Here is a 25,486-nt window from a genome sequence, read left to right as displayed (position 1 = left end):
TTGCTACAAGTAGTGAATTGGGCTACTTTTGAAAGCCCTGGGCTACAAAATTTTGAATTTCACTATATATATATATATACCCGGTATGTATATATATATTGTACGTTATCATGTTGGGCTACTTTATACTGAAATTTGCTACTTTTGAGGCCTGTTTCCGCTACTTTTGGTCACAAGACTCTGGCAACCCTGGTTCCAAGACATCTTTGTTTACACTTCTCTGCCAGCCACCATCACATGTGCAGCATTCTGTCTGTGTTTTATTGTGATTCCTACCTGTGCTGAGGACCTGAGAACACATAATGGCTGATGAAACACAAAAATGTGGAATGGGTGACCTTGGCAGACCACCAATTAAGGCATCCACGCACCATACATCATGTGTACATCAAGCCCATTATTTTCTTATGTGAGTTTTTCTGTTTTGTATTGTTTCTTGGCTAAAATGAATTAAATTGAATCATGTTGTGTATGTTTATCAGATGATTTACACTCAGTAATGTTGTAATATAGGTGGAAAATCAGTCCACTCATGCATGCTCAGAACCAATATAATTTTTTCCCATTAGTTATTCAGTTCAGATTTGGCAAATTCCAGTTTGGCGAGTTTTTTTTCACACCTAATACTCGCCAAATGTAAGAGTTCACTGTATATATATCTATATCTATATATATATATATATATATATATATATATATATATATATATATATATATATGTATGTATATATATCTATCTATATATATATATATATATATATATATATATATATATATATATACTGTATATATATACTGTATATCATTATCATCCAATCCTACATTGCCCCATGAGGAGCATAGGAGCCCGAGGCTAGGTAGTTGGTCCCGACATTTAAGATGAGAGTGACCAGCCTCACTCATCCCTGAGTGGCATAACATGAGCAATCAACCCCAAACACCCCTTGGATATAAACCTTCACCGGCTCAATCCGACTGGAACACAATAATTACCCACTAAACCACCAGGCGCCAAAATTTGGTTATATGGTTACCACCCAGCATAGTAAATGGTTTCCTGGTGCACAGGAAACCATTTGGCTTGTCACTCAGTGTAGAGTCACCCACAGGCTGAAGGAAGTGGAAAGAATGAAGGAAAGAAAGACAGAAGAGGGAGTGTAAAGTCACCCGTAGGCAGAAGGACAAGGAAAGAATGAAGGAAAGACAGAAGAGAATGGAAGGAAAGAAGGATGGAGAGGAAAGGGCAGACACCCGAGAGCAGCACTATATCGAGTGAGTGGATGGTGAGTGCTCCTACCTACTACTGTACATATATATATATATATATATATATATATATATATATATATATATATACATAAAACACTATCATTATCAGCACACAGATTCATGTATTGATGTTCCCCATCAACCCCTCCCAACAAAAGCATGACAAAAAATAAATGTACCAGCAGCATGTGTGAGGCCAGCATGTGAGAATGATGCCCCAGGCGGATGTTTCTCCCCGGTGAGTAGGGTGACTGTGGCTGCCTTGACACTGCTGGAATTCTGCTGCACCTGGGCACTCAGATACAGGCAGCACTCAAGGATCTGGTACCATTCCCTGCACCACCACAACCACTATACATTATTCATCATTCACCATACTGTTAGCATCCTTTTTCAAATATACTATTTTAGAGGTAGTTGTTGCTAAAAGGAAAGAAAATGTCTTGGGCTCTCACTGACAAGATTGAATGAGTATCCATATCTAACATTTGCAACAGCCACAAAACAGTACTTTTTGAATACTCTTTAAATACAACAGGTCTTGGGTCATATTAGAGATATATATGATAACACATTTACCTCTAGAAGCAAATCAAATACTGAAGTCAAAATACTGTATACAACAAGAATCAAAGTAAAAATGGGACTGACCATGCCTCCTTGTCTTTGCGTCGAGGGTACTTGATGAGTGGTAGGTGTGTGCGCTCATGAGGACGCTGCGCTCTGATGAAACGAGATCCATGCCTAAACTTCACCTCCAGCCAGCGGATGGCATCACGAGCTCCCACACTCTCACGTTTTTGTTGATCCAGCAAGTCAATAACTGCAGAAAAAATAATGAATCTCTTCAGTACCTACACATACTGTGTTTATAAGGAAACTGGAAATGCATTACATTTTTTAACAACATCTGTTATCAGTACATATTATGACTGTATTCTCAGCGGGAGAATGAAGGCCAAAATTAACCTTTCCCCATGTTATACCTGCCATCAGGGAACTTACCTCTTCATCCCCATGCCTTTCCTAAGTCATGGCCTCACTCCTCCTCACTCACTCTAAGGGTGGTGAGTTAGGAGGAGCGGGGCTTAAGATGCAAGTTACCTGATGGGAGATATAGTGAAGTACAAACAGGAAAGGGGTGGTTATAAGATGGAGGATTGGGGTGAAAGTGGATTCTGTAACTAGTGAAGTGTAAATACTACTACATCATTATCATCATCCTGGCCTTTTTCTTTCTCACCTTAGGATAGGATGAGGTAGGACTCAAAAACGAGGAGGAAGAAAGAGAAAAAAAAAATTACCCATATAAAAAATTACAGCAAACTATTTTATTAACTGATCAAGTACACATCAACTTTGACTCTTAATTTTACAAGTTTTTTTTTTTTTTTTTTTTTTTTTTAAATACTGAATACTGGTATCAAAATTCATCCTAAAAATGCAAGAACAATCTGTGTTAACCTCTGTCGGGCTGATTCTTCATAAGGTAGTTTACTTTTCCTGTCACTGTTTTATAGTGACCAAGTACACAACAACATGATGCTTAATTTAATAAGTTTTAAAGTTTACATAAAATAATAAAAATAGTGACTCTACACTGAGTGACAAACCAAGTGGTTTCCTGTATACCAGGAAACCAGTTTCCGGTACTACACTGGGTGGTAATCATATAAACAAACTATGACACCTGGTTGTTTAGTGGGTAATTAAGGCACTTCAACCGGTTTCAGCCTGTGTAGGTTTATATCCAAGGAGTGGTTGGGGTTTATTGCTCACATAATGCCACTCAGGGATATGTGAGGCTGGTCACTGTCATCTTAAATGTCAGGACCAACATGCCTACCCCCGGGCTCCAACACTACTCACTGAGCAGCACAAGATTAGATGATGTATGTATAATAATAATCTATCTATCTAACTATCTATTGCCAGACGCCATAATCCCGTACGGGGTAGCCATTTGACTCTGAGTTATTTGTTTTACAGGGAGGGGCACTAACCCTCCACCAACCCACTTGACACGTAGGGAGCACGTATGGTTTGGTTATATGGTTACCACCCAGCGTTGTAAATGGTTTCTTGGCTTACAGGAAACCATTTGGCTTGTCACTCAATGTAAAACCTCCTGTAACGGAAAGAAAAGCATTAAGTACTGACAGGAAAGATGGGAGAAATAGGAAGAGAGGAGGGCAGGCACAGAAAAAGAATGATCAAGGCTAAGGAAGAAGTAGGCAGCACTACATCAAGTAAGTGGATGATGGTCGCCATCACCTACCACTAATAATAATAATAATAAACAATAATAATAATAATAATAATAATAATAACAATAATAATAACAGCCATCATCATCATCCATGCCTCCTTTCCCACCCTGGGGCATAGTGAGGAGTAGCAACGTCCAGACAGCCTAAGTTTGCCCAATTCAATGGGCCATGCTTCCATTCAATCATCATTCAAGCCCACGGAATCCTGGCTCCATCAGATAGGTAAAAAAAACTTTCACCACGTTCTGTAGCTTCACATATACCAATCTGATAGTCAGTCTGAACACTATCATGTTAAAAAGGGATGCCAAATCCCTGTTTATAGGCTTCTCCGCACAAAATTCATCTAGGCACCTCAGTCTCCTGTCAGTCCCTTAGACTCACCAACTTCCATTCCTCTATTCCTCACACACTCGCCCACCATATCCCTCCCTCTTCTTGGCCCATCTCCTTCAAATTCGTTCAGATATACCTTTTCACCACTCCATTGTCATACATTCTCACCAAATGACCATATCATCTCAGCACAAACTCTTCGATTCTGGTGTTCAGAGACTTTCTCACTTGGCACCTTTCACATACCACATTATTCCGTATCCTATCCACTCTCTGTACTCCACATACATTCCTCAGCAGTCCCATCTCCACTGCTCTTACTCTTTACTTTTCATCTTAATGCCATACCACAGTCTCACATCCATATGTTAGAGTTGGTACTAACACTCCTTCATGTAAGCCCCGTACAGCTGTAACACTCAAGCCTCTGTTTCTTATCAAGGCCATCATAGCACCAGCTACTTTCCTTCCTTGTGTCACTCTACTTTCCATTTCTTTTGAGCATTTTCCTCTCTCTTCTATCACTGTACCCAAGTATTTGAACTCTCTCACCAATTCTAGTCTCTCTCCATTCACTGTACCATTACACTGCGAGTCAACTTCTCTCAATAACCATCACTTTACTCTTTTCTACATATACTCACAAGGCACAACACTCACAGACATCTACAAAACTCTGCACTAGTCTACCAAGCTCTTGTCTGCTATTTGCAAGTAGCACTGCATCATCAGCATACAACAAATTTGAGATATTCCATCTATCACCGTTTATTACCAATGCCATCTCTCTCCATTACTCGTATTTTTACTTCTCACATCACCCCATCCATATATATATTGAACAACCATGGAGACATCACGCAACCTTCGTCACATGCCCACAATGATTGTGAACCACTCACTTAGATGCATATTTACCCTTACACATGCCTCACTATTATAAAAAAAAAAACTCTTCATGGCTCCTAGCAGCTTATCATCTACACCATATGCGCATAACTTTCTACAATCCTTCTCTGTCTACTTTGTTGAATGCTTTTTCCAGATCCATAAATGCCATAAACACTTTATAGTCCTTTTCACACACTTTCACTATCTGCCTTACTGCAAATATTTGATTCACACATCCTCTACCCCTCCTACAGCCACCCTGTTCATCACTCACTAGGACTTCTGATTTCTCTCTTACTTTATAATAATTCTTTGACATACATTCCTTACCACACTCAATAAACTTATGCCACGATAATTCTTGCACTCACTGCGCTTACCTTTATTTTTGTACAGGGGTACAATCAATGCCTTTTTCCAATCTACTGGCACAGTTTCACTCATCCATGCCTTTTTACATATTTCCAACAAGCACTTCAATCTCCTCTCTCCACTACACTTAATCATCTCTACATACACCTCATCGACTCCAGCTGCTTTCCCATTTTTCAGACGTTTCACAGCGTTCTTCACCTCTGCGAGTGTCACATTTCCTGGCACTGCATTCCTTCTCTTTGCACCCCCAAAACCAATCTGTTAACAGTTGCCTTGTTCTCTCCATTCCCATTCATCAGACTTTCAAAATATTCTTTCCATCTGGTTCTTACTTCATCCCCATGGGTTAATAATTTACCACTTATATCCTTCACGCTTTCACATTCCTTTCCACTGTCACTTTTACATTTCTGTACCTCTTTCCAAACAACTTCCTATTTTCTGAGTAATTTGCATTCATTTTTCTTCCTAGACCATCATTTACCCTTTTTCCTCTTCACTAGTCTCTTTACATACTTCTCGATCTCAGTATGTTCATTTCTTATTTCAACTGTCCTGTATCTACTTTAGCCACTTCTTCCTCTTTTCCTCCACTGCTCTCTTAACCTCTTCATCCCACCATGCCATACCCTTCTCCTTTGTTGTTCTTATTCTTGCTACACCACACATCGCTTTAGCATTCCTAACTAAGCAATCCCTATATACGTACATTCCACATGCTGTCTAGATCCATGGCATTCCAATTCACTGATTCTAACTCTTCCCCTACTTTGGCCCTGTATTCATCTGCCATCCATCCATCCATCCATCATCCATTCCTACACTGCCCCATGAGGAGCGTAGGAGCCCGGGGCTAGGCAATTGGTCCTGACATTTAAGATGAGACTGACCAGCCTCACTCATCCCTGAGTGGCATTACATGAGCAATCAACCCCAACCATCCCTTGGATATAAACCTTCACTGGCTCAATCCAATTGGAGTGCAATAATTACCCACTAAACCACAAGGCGCCAAAATCTGGTTATATGGTTACCACGCACCGTAGTAAATGGTTTCCTGGTGTACAGGAAACCATTTGGCTTGTCACTCAGTGTAGAGTCACCCACAGGCAGAAGGAACATTTCTTTAATTCTCAGCTTCTCGACTTCTGGTCTCACTCCTTGACAGCTCCTCTCTCTTGGTCCACCTCACTCCTGACAGCTTGATCTTGCATACCACAATCATATGATCTAACAAACCTTCACATCATTCTCTTGCTGCCCTCTTATCAGCAACACTACCCAGCATCGATTCCTCTACAAGTATGTAATCAATCAGGCTCCTTTCAACATTATCTCCATTCCCTCTACACCATCCATGATCTAATCTAGTGTTGCCCCATGAAGAGCATAGAAGCCTAGGGCTAGGAAAGTTGGTCTAGACATTTACGATGAGAGACCAGCCTCGCTCTTCCCTGAGTGGCATTACGTGAGCAATAAACCCCAACCATCCCTAGGACAGAAACCTCCACAGGCTTAATCCGACTGGAGCGCCTTCACTGCCCACTAAACTTTGGTTATATGGTTACCATCCTGCATAGTAAATGGTTTAAACAATAATAATAAGATAATAATAATAATAATAATAATAATAATAAAAATAATAATAATAACAATAACTAATAATAATAATAATAATAATAACAATAATAATGATAATTACAATTACAAATGATAATAAAAATGATATTCAGATATTTCATTATCTGAATTACACCACCATCTTGAAATGATCACATTTTTGTGCTTTGCAGTCAACCTGATACAAATCATCACACTGTGCATGGTGTATAGGTTAACTGATGCAAACAGGAATAAAGCTTGTAACAAAATGATACTGACCTGCTTGAGGGATGATAATCATATGTGTGGGCCGGGCAAGAAGTGACTTAATGGAGTGAAGGTGAGTAGTGAGGACGGTGGCATCAGGAACCAAATAGAGGCCCAGGGTGGCTCGTCGGGCAGTGCGCTCCTCTAAGCTGCGCACCTCATGCTGCAACCACTGGGCTGTCAGAGACTGCATTCCTGCAAGCCGACGTGACTCCTTCCTCCCCGCTGGAACTACCAGCATCTCATCCTCAGTGGGTGACGCTGATGACTCGCGACTCACGCCACCCTTGGGCACAGTTACACCACACTATGTTTAATAACCAAGAAACATATGAGAGTAAAGATGTACTACTTCATAAACTTTTGTTAACAACATGCATAATATGACACCCTTTGTAATATACCAGGATATCGAATACAAAAAAAAAAAGAGAAAAACAGGATCAAAGTTATGTAACCTTCAAACTGTCCATCTGAGACCTTTAACCAGTAGAGTTATCTTGATTTTTTTTTTTTTTAAGATGTAGGTTAATGTATGTACTTCCTTGCAATAACCTCATACTTGTGCTATCTATAAGTATTCATAATGATAATGTGTGATGAAGCAAATTATCACCCACCATAGTCAGACCAAATCTCTGATAAAATGTTATCTGACTATTATTAACCACAGAAATATGGAATAGAATTTAAATATTCACGTACTTCAGTAAGATATCAATGGTCTATCTATCTATTGCCAGACGCCATAATCCCATACGGGGTGGCCATTTGACTCTGAGTTATTTGTTTTACAGGGAGGGGCACTAACCCTCCACCAACCCATCTGACACGTAGGGAGCACGTATGGTTTGGTTATATGGTTACCACCCAGTGTTGTAAATGGTTTCTTGGCTTCCAGGAAACCATTTGGCTTGTCACTCAATGTAAAGCCACCTGTAACGGAAAGAAAAGCATTAAGTACTGACAGGAAAGATGGGAGAAATAGGAAGAGAGGAGGGCAGGCACAGAAAAAGAATGATAAAGGCTAAGGAAGAAGTAGGCAGCACTACATCAAGTGAGTGGATGATGGTCGCCACCACCTACCACTATATTAATAGTGTGACATACTATTGATTAAAGACAAAATGGCTATGACATTTTAGCATTTGGTCTTGATTATAGCAGTTTAAAGGTCAGATAACTTTCAGCGGATTTTTTTAAGCACCAAAAAACATGAACATCTTAAAAAAAATAATAATAATAAAAAAATAAAAAAAATAATAATAATAATAATAATAATAATAATAGGTTTACTAGCATAATAAGGAAACACTCAAGGTAAAGGAATAATGCAGGAAAGACCCTATCTATCTATCTATCTATAGCCCGACACCTTAATCCAGCAAAGGGTGGCCGCAGACAAAACGCCTCCAAGTCGCTCTGTCACCCACCATTTGACTACCCTCCCCCCAACTCCCCCCCCCATCCCTCATATACCTCTCAACTCCATCCCTCCACCTCATTCTCGGTCAACCCCTCCCTCTCCCTCCCTCCACCTCACCTACATACACTCTCTTAGTCAGTCTTTCATTCTCCATTCTCTCCACATGTCCAAACCACCTCAGTGGACCTTGCAAGAGGGAAACAAGTCAAGAGTGACAGCAGTGGAAATGAGATACTTCAGAGGAGCGTGTGGAGTGACATGGAGGGACAGGATGACGAATGAAGAAGTGAAGGAACGTTGTGGGGTGGATGTGGAAAGACCCCAAACTCGAAAAAGTTTGACATGGAGACAGCATTCTTTAAACATAAAAAAACACAAAACATAGACAGTATTTTGTAAACATAAAAAACAATGACAATGGTAATGTTAATAATGAAAGAGTATGATAAATAAATAATTTTAATTGCATTATAATAATAACGCACTGTTCTTGGCAAGAGAGAGAGAGAGAGAGAGAGAGAGAGAGGCAGACCGAGGGAAAGAAAAAAGTGTGGCATCACAACTGGCTCTCGTAACACACACGGTATGCAACGCAGCTTGTGACTGGGCAGCTCCAGAGTATGGCAGGAAGGTACACGTATCCCAGTCTAATACTAAGATCTCGATTCATTACTGAAGTATGTTCATAAGGCCCACAGTTCAGGGTTACTTGATAGAAATTTTGACCTTACTGCAAAAGGTATACCAGGCCCTGCTCCTGTCTCAAAATTTACCACAGCCTGCTATATTAGTAAATATCAACTCTCAATATGCTGTAAGTCTACAAGGCCCATAGGTAAGAGTTACTCAATAAGAAATTTGCCTGAGTAGGCTATACTGCACCACGCTCGAGCATCAATGTCACAGCTCCCACCATACCTTGAACCCAGACGGTGAAAGTGTTACTTCATTGTATTTAGAACATATTGCTGGCTGTATTCTGGAACCCTCTCACTTCCCAATACAAAGGAATGTTGTGGGAACAATATGAAAGCCTCAGTTCGAATTTGACTGCAGTGGCGTATAGCCCGGTCTAGTACTATGCGCCTCACATGCAAAACTGGTAACAACACTGTTATTTTCTCAAGTGAAAATAATCATGCCAAATACACCACCACTTTATCATTCTGAAATTATTACTTTTATGTTATTCTCAGTCACAAAGCATAAGCACAGAGCATTTCCTCACCATTCTGACCCAATATCTCACATAAAAGTGGAGAGAACAGGGTTTAAGCAAAGAAAAACAAAATCTGAGAAACTATCAATAGTTATCATAACCCTAATGCTCATCATCATCATAACCATCATCATAATCATCCAATCCAGCCTCTCCTGTACATGGGGTTGGTTGGTACCAGAAAAGGAAAATAAAAAAGGTGCTGCACAGGCTAAGGAAATATCAACAGAATAAAATTCTACAATGAACTACTTAATTTTCTAAGTCAACATCTGTCCCAGTATCTCCATTCCTATTCATTAATTTTTCATAAAAGTATACAAGGTGAGCAAAGATGGGGTACACACGGTATCATGTGAACTGAAAACTTACGAATGCTGTAGTTTCTACGATGTTAATGAACATGTGTAATGGTAGATGTACATCTGAGTGAGTGACCCATTATCACTGATGGTGTGAGACAACAATGTGTGGTGTTTCCAGGGTTAATAATATTTATGTAAATGGGATTATCAGAGAGGTCAAAACATGAGTTATGACAAGATGCATGCAGCTCTTGATAAGTTATGAAGGATGAAGTGTTTTGTATGAGCTATTATGCTGTTTGCCAATGGTAAATGGGAACTCTGCAGGCTGGTTCAGGGTTTCATTAATATCTGTGAGTGATGGAGTCAAGAAAGTACAGTAAATATAAATTATTAGCATTATCTGTCTTTCTATCCTTCATTCTTTCCACTTCCTTCAGCCTGTGGGTGACTCTACACTGAGTGACAAGCCAAATGGTTTCCTGTGCACCAGGAAATCATTTACTACGCTGGGTGGTAACCAAATACCCAAATTTTGACGCCTGGTGGTTTAGTGGGTAATTATTGCGCTCCAATCAGATTGAGCCGGTGAAGGTTTATATCCAAGGGATGGTTGGGGTTGATTGCTCATGTAATGCCACTCAGGGATGAGTGAAACTGGTCACTCTCATCTTAAATGTCGGGACCAAGTGCCTAGCCCCGGGCTCCTACGCTCCTCATGGGGCAATGTGGCACTGGATGATGGATGGATGGATGGATCATTATCATTAAATATGTTACCTACTCAATAGGAAGGAGTCTAAGAATAATGATCTAAAAGCTCCAGCAATGACAGCAACCAATTAAGAAAAGAGAAATCTATTAACAACAAGAGAAAATTAAATGATTAGTAGCCTACAACAGATTATTCCTCAGGATCTATCGTTTCATTTTTTGTTTTGTTTGTAAAGGCCCCAACATGCTTGCATGCGTCGGCCGTGGTCACCTAATGGCAGCTCTCCATGCTGCTCGATCTCTGGCAGCTTCCCTATGCAGTCCCTTAATCCTGAGGTCACGCTCAATTACTGCATCTCAGGTCTTTTCAGTCTACCACTCGCAACCTTACCCCTAATATTAACACTTCTCACTTTCTGCACCCAAGTATCATCTCCCATCCTCTCCACATGCCCAAACCATCTCAATCTACCTCTCCTCATCACAACACCAATACACTCCAGTCCCATCCTACCTCTCAGCTGTTCCATCAAAACCCAAGTCACCCCCTGACCTCGAACTCAGAAACGCACTGCGCATCCACCTAATCACTGTCATTTCTGAATGTTTGAGCCTATGAATATCCTCTACCTTTACTGCCCAGATCTCACTACCTTACATCATTACACTCCTAACCCATGTGGCATACAAAGATCCCCTAACAAGGAGGGAGAGCCCTCTTGATGTCAGGAGAGGCAAAAGTACCCTGAATTTCTTCCAACCACTCCTCACTCTAGCCACAGATCTAGCTCCAGCCCCACCTCCAGCACATAACATGTCTCTCAAATAATAAAACTCTTCCACACACTCAATAGACTCACCAGCAATATCAATCCTTTCATGCCTGACAATCTTCACATGCTCTCCCCGGCATACCACACACATGAAATAAGCATTATCTCACAGTCTACCTCTAATACCATTACATCTCTTATCCACCTACTTATCACAAACACTGCAAAAATGATAACATCTTTCCCACACTCTTGTGGCAGATCGCACATGGCCACTCTCCCTCTTCTTTGACATTACCACCACCAGCCCTAGATACCATTACTTTTGTTTTATCTGCATTTACTCTTAAACCCCTGTGCCCCAAACCATCTCTCCACTTCCTAAGTCTTTCCTTTGCCTCCCTATCATTCTCTGCAATCAACATCAAATCATCAGCATACAACATCTCCCACTGGAGTCCATTTATGAAGCCACATGAGAAGGCTTCAAGTACCATGATAAACAATAAGGGGCTCAAGACTGACCCCTGATGCACACAAACATTCACAGAAAACTCATCACATTCCATTCACCTTTACCTGGGTGTGGGCACCCACGTACATGGCCATAACCACCCTAACCAGCCACTCATTGATCTCAAGCTTTCTCATTGTCCACTTAACCACCTTTCTAGGGACTGTCAAAGGCCTTCTCCAAATCAACAAAATTAAAGTACAGACCCCTCTTCTTTCCTATATCATTTTTCCTGAAGCTGTCGAACAATGAAAAAGGATGCGCAATCAGACAGCCTTTTTCAATCAAAGCAACCTAGGGTAAAGGGAAGGCGATAGAGAAATATATTTTATATATGTTTAAAGTCTTGGGGAAATATTTACCTTGCTGGTATACTTTAATGTAATCAATACTCTTTTATGGAGGTGTATAATATGCATGGTAAAGTTGTGATGCTTCTATTCATGTATAAATTCCAGTTGCCTGTGGGGTTTGGCATCTCTGAACATGCTGATTCCAGTGCCACTCCCCAGTGGGGGAAGGTGGCTAACAGCAGAACGCACTTATCATTCAAACGAGAGGGTCGCATATACTCAGGGCTCTCTCTGCGTCACAGTTGTATCTTTCTGTGGCCAATAAAGAGAGATAAATCTGCTCAGTTTTCAGTTCACCTGCACACGCTACCTACCTACCAATTCCTTCAACAGGATCTACACCGATTCCCATCAACTCCAGTGTGTGAGAAAGACATTTGGTGGAGAGTGTCAGCCGGAAGTTACTTCGACCAGGCGCAACGTTATTAACCTTGCTTGGATCAGCGATGTCACGTCTAAACTGATATATAATTGGTGATCAGCTGTGGGGTTCCAATAAGCTGATATATTAGTGACCAGTTGAGGAATTCATACAAACTGACACATAATACTGGTTGCAGTGGCGGGATTCCTGCCAGCTGATACAGTCTGGCAACAAACTCTCGTCCATTTTCTGTCCAACTCTCTAATGCATGAGTTAACTGTTACTCCCAGTCTTTTATTTATGCAACAGGTCAACTCTGGAACTGTCTCCCTCTGTCTGTATTTCCTACTTCCTACGATCTCCAGTCTTTCAAACGCAGTGTGTCCAGGCATCTCGAAATGAACAAATCTTGAATTTGGCTCACTTTTGTATTTGTTTTGGTTTTTTTCTTGGAAGGAATTGTTTGCAGGCTTCTAGCCTTTGGTTCCTTCTTATTCGCATTTAAAAAAAAAAAAAAAAAAAAAAAAAAAAAAAATCAATCAATCACTTACTATGGACTGCGTCACCAACTGGCTTGCTTACTATGATATAGTAATCTCTCAATTAGCTGACATAATAGAGCCAAAGACATGTTCGGAAAGTAGATCCTTCTAGATAATGGACTTCTCCCCTGGCCCCCTTCGAACATAACCTAACTTTGAAGGCTATCGTAAATGGCCATTACAGTACACTGTTCAACATTTGTTCCTGTTGTTTAACACTATTCTATCTGGTCAAGCAGGCCTATAAACAACAGCCAAGTAATAACCATGGTCAAGCAGACTCACAAACCACAGACAAGCAATCACCACTGCTAGGCCATACCCTGCAGTGACCACACACACACACACACACACACACACACACACACACACAAAAAGTTACACAGGAAAAATGCAGTGGGCAAACAAAACATAATAGTAAAATGGAATAAAATCATGGTAAAATAAAATCATGGTACAGTACAGCAAGCTAGAATAAAATTGCCAACACTCTTGATTCAAAGAAGGATGTCGTGCTGAATAACCCGACAGCTCCTTGATTCTCACTGTTGCACTACAGCTGGAGAAACTGCTGCACAGCACAGTACATCACGTGTGGTCTAGTGGCATACGCCGATGAGCCTGAAGCAAGTCGGGAATGACCACAAAAGCCACTACATGCGCTGCCAGAACAACTGTCCGGGAGGACCTGTTCGCTACATGGTTGCCGGGTGAGAGCTGGGAACGACTGAAGGGGTCTCTAACAGACACTCTGTGAACCACCTACCCAGACAGCACAGTGCCACTGGGCTATTCCTGCCTGGGCAGGCAAAAATGTTCGTGTGGCCATAATTTCCACCTAGTAAGCATTTTGTCTGTATAAAATGGAAAAATGTACATATAACGGTTAAATACAGCCAGATCACAGTGTCCGGGTAATGGATCTTTTTGATAATGGGTGTCCGGATAATCAAGGGATTATGGTACTGTACAGTACATTCTTTCTTCTTCCTTTAACCCGTGGATTGCGAGCCACAGCTCAGGCTGGGTAGCATCACGTTGCAGGCCACAGATCAGGCTGTGCTGGCCATGCATCACTGTACACAACTCGACCCCTACACAAAGTTACGCATGGAGCTACACAAAGACGGAGAGAGAGGGAAATTTTTTCTTTTCACCAGATGCTGCCCTCGATGTTTATCTTCAAGTTTATAATAAACAAAAACAAAAACAAATTTTTTTGATTTTCACTACTCCCGTATGAAAACTTATGCATGGCCCTGTGCAAAGATGGAGAGGGAGAGATTTTTTTCTTTTTACCAGATGATGCCCTGGATGTTTATCTTCAAGTTTACACACACACACACACACACACACACACACACACACACACACACACACACACACACACACAACCTTCATTTTTTGCACACCACGGGGTGGGATAAAAGAGGGTAATTGCACAGTCCATGGGTTAACCACTTGGCTGTTGTCCAGCATTCTGAAAATGCCGACTGGTAGACTGCGTCGTACATTCCAGAAGAGTGGCGTGAAATTTTCACAAATTTTTGTGCATTTTTTTAACACTGCACACGCATACACACTCTGAGTGGGAGGGAAGGGTACTACCTGGGTAAAGCAGCGACTGTCATAGCCTCAGTATGCATCTGGCTGTCATGGAGTCAAGACCTACCTCCCAAGCCCGTGAAAACCACCAACCCCTACTGTCTGACTGGGCAGGATTCGCGGATGGACAACAAAAAGGAGCTTGATTCCTTTGAGACAAGTGATTCTGAGGGAGAACAGCATCACGAGAAGGAAAGGCCAAAGAAACATAAGATGAAGCGTGGTGCATCCAGCACTGTTACACACATGACCTCAACCTCACAGTCACGACCCTAAAGATGCCACTCCAAGCCCCTGACCCTGTCAAAGTGCAAAACTTTGCTTTTCGAGGATAACACCAACACCGAGAGCAAATGTGATCCAGATGACCAGTGGACAAGTGTTGAGGGCAAGGCCAGTGATGATGATGCAGAAACACATACAATAGAGAGTGCCTGGGATGACTGTGATGTTGAGGTAGAGTGGGAGACGCGAAGCAAGGAGAGGCGATGCTGCCACAGTGACCAACGACGTTGCCACTTCCAGCACCACACCAAGCACCGCACCAGGTAAGAGAACAATTTACTTCATCTCAGGTTATATTAGGTATTTTCATAAACTTTGTAATGACTGCCCACCAGTTCACAGACACTACTGATAGCCTACCTGTTCACTCATGTAAATGCTAGGTAAAAATATGAAGGTAAAATCAAAGCAGAGTGGCTGAAAGTGTTATTTTACATTATACTGTGAATTATTTTATATGAATTAGTAATTATTTCTATGAAAATAAGTGTAGTCATGTGGCACATTTTCTCTTTGCTGAGTTAGAGAAGTGTTAGCAGCTTCACAAATGCATAGCAAGGCAATGATATGAATAATAAAAGGCATTATATCAATAAGTGTTATAAAAATAAGTGCTAATAAAAGTCTTTCATGGAGTTTTATAAAGTTTGTAATGACTGCCCACATGTGCACAGACGCTACTGGTACTTATCCACTCACGTAAATGCTAGGTATAAATATGTGGGTCAAATCAAATCAAAGTGGCTCAGAGTGTTATTTTATATTCTATTCTGAATTATTTTTATATAATAAGCGAATTAGTTATTATTTCTACGAAGATAAGTGAAGTCCTGTGGTACACTGCTGAGTTAGTGAAGTGTTAGCAGTTGCAAAAATGTGGACGAAGGCAATGAAATGAACAACAAATGGCATACTGTCAATAAGGTTCATAAAAATAAGTGCTAATAAAACTCTATCATGAAGTGATGTGGGTGAATTAGTGATTATTTCTCCCTAGGTAAGTAACGTCATTTGGTACATTGCTGAGATAGCGAAGTGTTTTAGCGGCAGCGAAAGTGTGCAGCAAGGAAATGACATGATTAATATATGGCGTTATAAAAAAAATAAATAAAAATAAATAAAAATAAGTGATAATAAAAGTGTCTGAAGAAGTATTATAAAATCTGTAATGATTTTCCTCCCATTGCTACTGATTCGCTAAACTCTTGGGAATATTGGTAAAATATCACAAAGGACTGGCTAGAAGTGTTTTTTTTTTTATATTATTGTATTTACTGTGATGAGACATCATGGAAGTAACCCTATTTTGTACGAAAAAAATCTTCTGGTTTGGTAGACAGAGGAGGAGATTTCCACCACTGTGGGCTATTTCCAGAGTCAGATGGACAAAAAACATCTTGTCTTGTGTTACAGCATTCTCCAGGCTGGGAATAACTACAGACATGCAGTTGTTGTAAATGATAGTAGAAAGACTGAAGTTCCTCTGACAAAAATTTTTGCTTCTAACATTAAGGATAAGTGCGTTAAAACACAAGTTGAAAACCTACATTTTTTTCCTGTTTCTCCAAACTGAGCACATGGGTTGTCATCATGGCCGCCAAAGTCAGGTGGTTAAAAGTTACCTGTTTAAGCTCTTCCATTCAGTACAGGTGGCAAATTTAATTTTTTCCTGCTAACAGACAATATTATTCATCTTAAGAATTATTTTTTGCACTGGAAGTGTTAAACATTGCTTTCATTAATCCCTTCACTGCAAGACATCTATCCTAGGCCAAATAAGCTTGCATAATGGTAGAAAGAACAAAACAAATATACTGTACATCCTCAGAGTGATGGGGACTAAGTATATATAAGGCAGAAACATTGAAAAACTGACTTACAGATGCACTGTCTTTCCCACCAGGCTTCTCTTGAGCAACAACCCCCTGCATGGTGAAGGTGTAATGGCTAGTCTCAGGGCTGAACCAAAGTGGTGTATCAGATCGGCCTGACATCTCATCACCAAATTTACGAAGACGTTTCACTCTTAAGAGAACCTGTAAATCAAAACTGGCAAAATCAATCATATCAAAGTAAACTACCATGCATGGTAGTTTTCCTATTCTTTTCATATTTTAATTTAAGATCAAAGTATAAATTTACCATATTTTTGAAGGCATACAAAATAAATTAGCAAACTGTGAACTGGATCAATGACTTCTTTAGCTTTAGAACATGTAAACTTTCATAAAGTAATTCAAGCTGTGGCAAAAGTATATCATCATTCATCATCATCACCATCCAACCTAGGGCAGGGTGAGGAGCAGCAACATCCAGACAGCCTAGGTTTGCCCCAATTCAATGGGCCATGCTTCCATTCACTCATCATTCAAGCCCAAGGAATCCTGGCTCCATCAGACAGGCCACGAAAATTTCACCACATTCTGTAGCTTCACATATACCTATCTGATAGTCAACCCGAACGCTGTCATGTTAAAAAGGGGTGCCAAATCCCTGGTTATGTGCTTCTCCACACAAAATTCATCAAGCCAGCTCTGTCTCTTATCAGTCCCTTACCCTACCCAACTTCCATACTTCTCTTTCTCACACATTCATTAATCAATTCCATTCACCTTCTTCTTGGCCTACCTCGTCTCCTCCCTCCTTCAAATTCATTCATATATACCTTTTTCACCACTCTATATTCATCCATTCTCTCCACATGACCAAACCATCTCAGTACACTCTCGTCGACTCTGGTGTCCAAAGACTTCCTCACTCCTGATTTTTCACAAATCACATTATTCCATATCTAATCCACTCTGTACTCCACATATATTCCTCAGCAGTCCCATCTCCACTGCTCTTACTCTTGACTTTCATTTTCCTACCACACACCATAGTCTCACAACCGTATGTTAAAGTTGGCACTAACACTCCATCACATAAGCCTCGCGCAGCTGCAACACTCAAGCCTCTACTTTTTATGAAGGCATTCATAGCACCAGCTACGTTCCTTCCTTGTGTCATTCTACTTTCCACTTCTTTTGCACATCTTCCTATCTTTTCTATCACTGTACCCAGGTATTTGAACTCTCACCAATTCCAGTCTCTATGCACTCACTGTAACATCACACTAGGAGTCACCTTCTCTCTCCGTAACCATCACTTTACTCTTTTCTACATTTACTCTCAAAGCATGACACTCACAGACATCTACAAAACTCTGCATTAGTCTACCAAGCTCTTATCCGGTATTTGCAAGTAGCACTGCATCACCAGCATACAACAAGTGCGAGATATTCCATCCATCACCTGCCATTACCAGTGCCATCCTGTTCTCCATTAATCATGTTTTTGCTTTTCTCATCACACCATCCATATATATACTGAACAACCATGGAGACATCACACAACCTTGTTGCATGCCCACACTGATTGTGATCCATTTACTTAGATAAGATTTTCCCCTACACATGCTTCACTACCATCATAAAAACTCTTGACGGCACCTAGCAGCTTACCATCCACACTATACATGCGCAAAACTTTCCACAATCCTTCTCTGTCTAGTTTGTCAAATGCTTTTTCCAGATCCATAAATACCATAAACATGTTACAGTCCTCCTCACATGCCCTTTGCCACTCCTAAAGCCACCTTGTTCATCACTCAGTGGGACTTCTGATCTCTCTCTAATCCATCCATCCATCCATCATCCAATCCTACGTTGCCCCACGAGAAGTGTAGGAGCCTGGGGCTAGGCAAGTTGGTCCTGACATTTAAGATGAGAGTGACCAGCCTCACTCATCCGAGTGGCATTACTTGAGCAATAACCCCAACCACCCCATGGATATAAACCTTCACCGGTTCAATCCGATTGGAGCCCCGCAATTCCCCACTAAACCACCAGGCGCCATGATTTGGTTACATGGTTACCATCCAACATAGTAAATGGTTTCCTGGTGTACGGGAAACCATTCGGCTTATCATTTTGTGTAGAGTCACTCATAGGCAGAAGGAATGGGAAAAAACAATGGAAAAAAGGACAAAAGAGGAGTGTAAAGTCACCAGTGGGCAGATGGACGAGGAAAGAATGAAGTAAAGAAAGACAGAAGAGGAAGGAATGAAAGGACAGAGGAGAGGAAAGGGCAGCCACCCAATAGCAGCACTACAATAAGCGATCAGATGGTGGGTGCCCCCACCTACCACATCTTTCCCTCTAATAATTCTTCCATATACTGTCCCTTCCTAACCACACTCCACAGACCTATGCCACGATAGTTCTTGCACTCACTCCACTCTTTATTTTTGTACAGGGGTACAATTAATGCCTTTTACCACTCTACTGGCAGTTTCACGCATCCATACCTTTTTACATATCTCCAACAAGCACTTCATTCCGCTCTCTCCACTATACTTAATCATCTCAGCATACACCTCATAAATCCCTGCTGCTTCCCAATTTTTCAGAAGCTTGATAGCATTTTTCACCTCTGCAAGTGTCATGTTTCCTGGCACTGCATTCCTTCTCTGTACACCCCCCAAACCAATCATGTTAACAGTCACCTTGTCCTCTCCATTCTGATTCATCAGACTTTCAAAATATTTTCCCACCTGGTCCTTACTTCATCTCCATGGGTTAATAATATACCACTTACATCCTTCATACTTTCACATTTCTTTCCACTGTCATTTCTGCATTTCCACACCTCTTTCCAGAAAAACTTCCTATTTTCTGAGTAATTTGCATTCACTTTTCTTCCTAGTTCATTTACCTCCTCCTTTTTCCTCTTCAATCTCAATAAATTCGTTTTTAATTTCAGTTGAATCCCTGTCCTGTATCCACTCCAGCCACTTCCTCCTCTTTTCCTCACTGCTCTCTTAACTTCTTCATCCCACTATGCCGTACCTTTCTTCTTTGTTGTTACTCTTGCTACACCACACACTGCTCTAGCATTCCTAACTAAGCAATCCCTTTATACATTTCGCAAGCTGTCCAGATCCATTTCATTCCAATTCACTGATTTTAACTCCTCCCCGACTTTGGCCCTGTATACATCTGCCATTTCTTTGATTCTCAGCTTCTCGACTTTCAGTTCTCTCCCTGACAGCTCCTTTCTCTCTTAGTCCACCTCACTCCTCTCAGCGTGATCTTGCATACCACAATAATATGATCTGACAATCCTCCACATCATCCTCTCACTGCCATCGTATCAGTAACACTACCTGGCATCGATTTCTCTACAAGCACGTAATCAATCGGGCTCCTTTCAACTTGATCTCCATTCCTTCTATACCATGTATATTTGTGTGTATCTTTGTGTTTAAAATTAGAATTACAGATGCATAACCTCCTTTCCTGACACATGTCCTTCCGTCACTTCCCATTATCATTCTCTCCTTGTACAGTACTCTATTATTATCCATTATATCATTCACAGGACCGGTACCTACTCTACCATTCATATTGGCAATTACAATTACTTTATAACTCCTGGGCAATTCTCCTACTACATCACCCACCTCATCCCAAAACCCGTCTTTCTCTGTTTCACTCCTGTTCTCACATGGTGCATGCGCTACAATCACTGCCATTTTTACAGGTATACCTTGATATACGATACCCCTAGACGCGATACCCCGGCTTAATGACAGGGGTAGAAATACCACCATATCCCGCCAAACGATGGCCAAAACCTGGTTTAACGATGGGTTTTGATTTTTTAAAACTGATTTTGATGATATTTTTTACTAAATTTGTGAGTTTAGGTTGATTTATAAACTGTTTTTAGACTTAGATTAATGTGTTTTGGCCATAGGTGAGATGAACATTGTCATTTTGGGGTACTGTTTACTAAGCTTGATTTTTCCCAGACTTATATTTGACGATTTTCAGATTTTATTTGTTGATTTTAGAGAGTTATTTACAGGTATTAGAATTAGGTTAGCTTCTTTTACAGTTGTTAGGCCACTTAGATTGGTTTTAAACTTGTTTTTTGACTCATTTGGGTGGGTTTTGGACTTCGTTGGGGGAAACCCAAGGCTCAAAAACCCATCCCTATACTTTACATGTTAAATCTACCCGGAGATACGATACCCCACCTAATGATGGGTTTTTACTTAACCGGGGGTATATTTGTACCTTCTCAAACTTGAACTTGACATACATACATCTTGAGCTGACACACTTATAATCTCTCATTCCACTCTGCCACTCTTCATTCATCAACAAAATAATTCCTTCCTTGCATCTTCCTCGCCCATTCAAGCCTGACCTTACACACTTCACACCCCTTAATCTCAGTTTCACTCAATGCCATCACGGAATGTCTCATACTCTTGAACACATTCACCACATCCACCCTCTTACTCTCCTCATTCACACCTCTCACACTCCACAAGGCCATGCGAATCTGCTCATTTGGTTGGGACCCTGGGCAGGTACTGGGCCCTCTGAGGCTCTCTAAAATGTTTGCCATATTTTAGTGATTTTAGATAGAGGTATCTGGGGGACACTTAACCCTGCCAGAAACCCCGGTTATATGGTTACCACCCAGCATAGTAAGTGGTTTCCTGGGTACAGGAAACCATGTGGCTTGTCACGAAGTGTACAGACCATAAGGCAACACTGCATTGCGTGAGTGGATGATGGGCACCCCACCAACCAAAAATATAAACCAATACTTAATCCAACTTAAAAATATATATACACTGATTGATGCTGCTCGTCAGCTGGGTAATAGGCAGGATTCAGTTGGGGAGGGCTGCAGGTGTGTCTGAGTTGACTGCTGAAATGCTGAAGGCCTCAGGCGATAAGAGGAGTGGGTTTAGTTACTGATTTGATAAAATTAAATACGAGCACATGAGTGCTGTCCCAGATGACAGGCTGAAGAGTGTGATTGTAAATGTGTACAAGGGGAAGGATGATGCCCTGATAAGAGGAAATTATAGAGGCATAAAACTTTTGGACCAGACAATGAAGGTAATGGAGACAGTCTTAGAAGGTATGATTCGAGAAACAATGAATATTTATGAGAGGCAGTTTGGGTTTGTGGCAGGCAAATGATGCCAGATTCATCGTCTGTCAGCTTCAGGAAAAATAAATAGGATAGAAAAGGCAGCTGTACTTTGTTTTTGCTGATTTGAATAAGGTCTTTGACAGAGTCCCTAGGGACTCTCAAAGACAATGAGAATGCTTGGGATCAAGGAGTGGCTGTTCTCCATTCACTCTCACCCAGGTGAGAGATTAATTTTCATGATACTGTAACGATATTGTTCGTATTTAACATATTCCCTTCCTAATATTCTACAAAAAAATGTTCTAGTATACTGCAACTTCCAACTAATGGATACAGATATGTTCTGTAAAACTACTATGCTCAGTGGAAATCACTTTGGGTTATGCTCCAGCAAGAAAGATTGAAAGTTGGATTACAAAACTGGGCAACTGTGTGTGTACATAAGCCAATGGAAGACAGCAAGCAGAGTGAAAGAAGAGTTCTGGGCAAATGTGGAAATGTGCATAAAAAAGTTTGAGAGGAACGAGAGAGTGTTTTTGACTGGAGATATGAATGGAAAAGTAGGGAATGTGAAGGTGGAGGGAGTAGTTGGTGAGTGGGATGTGCCTGCAGAAATGCATGAGAATGGCAGTGCTCTAGTGGACAGTTATGTGGAGAGGGGGTTGGTGATAGCTAATACCTCTTTAGGAACAAAACGATCCACAGGTATATGTGGCAAATGATGAGAAGGCAGTGGTGAACTAATTGAACAGAAGGTAATGAAATGTTATTTGTACGTGGATGAGCGATTGAGACTGTATGTAATGGGCGCAAGAGCATACAGAGGTTGAGGGAGAGGAATTTTTGGCCACCACTTGGTGGTGGTGAAAGTCAAGGCATAAATGTGATGTATGAATACAAGAGGACAAGAGGAAGTAGTCCATACAAAGAGGGTAGAAAGGTTGCATGAGGCTGGATAAATAGCAGAACATAAGAGAAAAAGTGGAGGAGTAACTGGGTAAATATGATCTGAAGCAGATGGGGGAGATGGAATGTGTGTGTAAGATATTCACAGAAACCTGTGCAGCATGTGAGGTGGTGTGTGGGGCGAGCAGAAGACAAAAAAGGGTGCAAGATCGGCATGATGGAATGAAGTGGTGAGACAAGCTGTGGTGCAAAAGAAGAGACCATGCAGTGAGTGGATGGAAAGCAGAAGCAAGGTGGAAGTTGCGAGACGGAAGTGTGTCATATGTAGAAAGGAAGAGTGGGGTGAAAATATTATTGACAGAGAGTAAAAAGAGAGTGGACGAGGAATTTGGAAGGAATTTGAGGGTAAAGTGGAGGGAATACAAGAAAATGTTGTGGAAGGAAGTAAAGAGAGCTAGACAGTGTGATAAAGTAGTTGGGGAGTGAAAGATAAAAATGACAGATTGATAGTGGAGAAGGGAGAAAAAGTGAGCAGATGGAGAGAACATTTTAAGGAGCTGTTAAACATAGAGAATGAAAGTACGGTAATCCCTCGATTATCCGACGTAACAAAGCCAAAGGCATGTCCGGGTAATGGTTCCGTCTGGAAAATGGACTTCTCCCCTGGCCCCCTTTCATACATAACCTAACTTTGAAAGCCAGTGTAAAAGGTCACTAAGTACATCATACAACAAATATTCCTGTTGCTTAACACTATCTGGTCAAGCAAACATATAAACCACGGCTAAGCAATTACCATGGCCAAGCAGATCCATCAACCACAGACAAGCAATCACCACTGCAGGGCCATACCCTGCAGTGACCATAATTTCCACCCAGACACATGCATTTTGTCTAGATAAAATGGAAAAATGTGTGAATCATGGTTTCAAACAGTCAGATCACAGCATCCGGGTAATGGATTGTCCAGGGAGTGGCCGTCTGGATAATAAGAGGGATTACTGAGAGTATAAGTGGGTGGGGAATGGCTGGGAGAAGGAGGGAGGTGAGAAGGGAGGAAGAGATCAGCAGTATGGAAGTAGTGGATGCAATGAAGAAAATCAAAATGGAGAAAGCTCCATGAATTGATGAAGTGTGTGGTGAAATGATGAAGCATGGGGGAGAGATAGTAGCAGAATGAACATGGAAGTTGTGGAGATTGGCCTTAGAGGAAGGTAGAGTTCCAGAGGACTGGAAGTCAGGTATAATTATTCATCTGTACAAAGGAAAAGGGGAAAAGGAAGTGTGGGGTAATAAGAAAAGTAGGATTGAAAAGTATATGGTATGATACTTAAAGACAGGGTTAAGGAAATAACAGAGGAATTAGGTGGAGAAGAACAGGTAGGTTTTGGGAAAAGAAGAGGCTGTGTAGATCAGACATTCATCCTTAGCTATTCAGTGGAAAAGTTTCTAGAGAAGGACAAGAGGTTGTATGTGGCCTTCATGAATTTGGAGAAAGCATATGACAGAGTGGATAGACATGGAATGTGGAAAACATTAAGACTATATGGAGTAAATGGGAAGCTACTGTATGTCACGACAAGTATGTATAAGGGTGCTACAGCTGCACTGCATGTGGATGGTGAACTGAGTGAATTTTTCTATCTGAACATTGGATTGAAACAAATATGTGTCATGTTTCCATGGTTGTTCAATCTGCATATGGAGGGGTTTATAAGAGATACAAGGTAGAGCAGTGGATGTTGGAGCAGCCCTAATGTGTGAGGGTAGCATTTGGAAACTTCCTGTTCTGTTGTTTGCAGATGATACTGTATTATTAACCCCTAAACCACGGGGTTGTTTTTGCTTGACTTGCGTGTCTCGCAAGCATATTCACACTCCGACAGACTATCTAAAAATATTTGCCAAAAATCAGTTATTAGTCCTAGAATATTGAAATTAAATATGCATATGGCACATACCTTCAGCTTTCTCCTGGGATGTTTGTTGAGCCTTCGTCGAGTACCATAGGACTTGTGGAGACCTCTGAAGTTGGGTAACGAAGTCTCCACTTTACACTTCCCGACAACTCGTAATACGATTACCACTGCCTAATATTATCACTAGAAACACTATTCTATGATTCTCAAATAGTTTGGAATCCATACTCCCAAAAAAAAACACTGTGAAAGCAATGAAAATTACGAGGGCGTATGACCTTCCCACTTGCGCTGGTTCGCCGCTGGTGTTCTGTCATTTATTATTCATAAAAACACTCACACTTTATATTTCTATTACTATATAACACTTACATATATAACTACAGTCTTTATCCATAAGTTTCCTTCAGTAATAGTGGTTTATTGTCACTGTAGGCATTCAATTTCTCTTTCAGTAAAGTATGTAGCATTCACTTTCTCGTCCTGTATACTAGCGCTGAGAGTGAATGTCACTTTCACTTCCACTTTCATAACTCATAGTATTCATACATG

General features: G+C 40.9%; 1 protein-coding gene across 1 annotated transcript in view; it reads right to left on the bottom strand.

Moving 5' to 3' along the window:
• Nucleotides 1-25,486, bottom strand: part of Smg5 (Smg5 nonsense mediated mRNA decay factor) — a 179,230-nt gene that overhangs the window by 1,694 nt on the left and 152,050 nt on the right. Inside the window, exons 13-16 of the mRNA XM_080277945.1 lie at nucleotides 16,991-17,146; nucleotides 7,023-7,296; nucleotides 1,921-2,092; nucleotides 1,449-1,603 (exon numbers count right to left, since the gene is read on the bottom strand). Coding sequence (XP_080134071.1) covers nucleotides 1,449-1,603; nucleotides 1,921-2,092; nucleotides 7,023-7,296; nucleotides 16,991-17,146 — 757 coding nt within the window. The remainder of the gene's footprint in view (nucleotides 1-1,448; nucleotides 1,604-1,920; nucleotides 2,093-7,022; nucleotides 7,297-16,990; nucleotides 17,147-25,486) is intronic.

The sequence above is a fragment of the Coenobita brevimanus genome, chromosome 71 (genome assembly GCF_032717465.1).
Source record: "Coenobita brevimanus isolate Jiangsu-jjx chromosome 71, ASM3271746v2, whole genome shotgun sequence".
Taxonomy (NCBI): Eukaryota; Metazoa; Arthropoda; class Malacostraca; order Decapoda; family Coenobitidae; genus Coenobita; species Coenobita brevimanus.
This window is presented reverse-complemented; position numbering and strand designations above follow the sequence as displayed.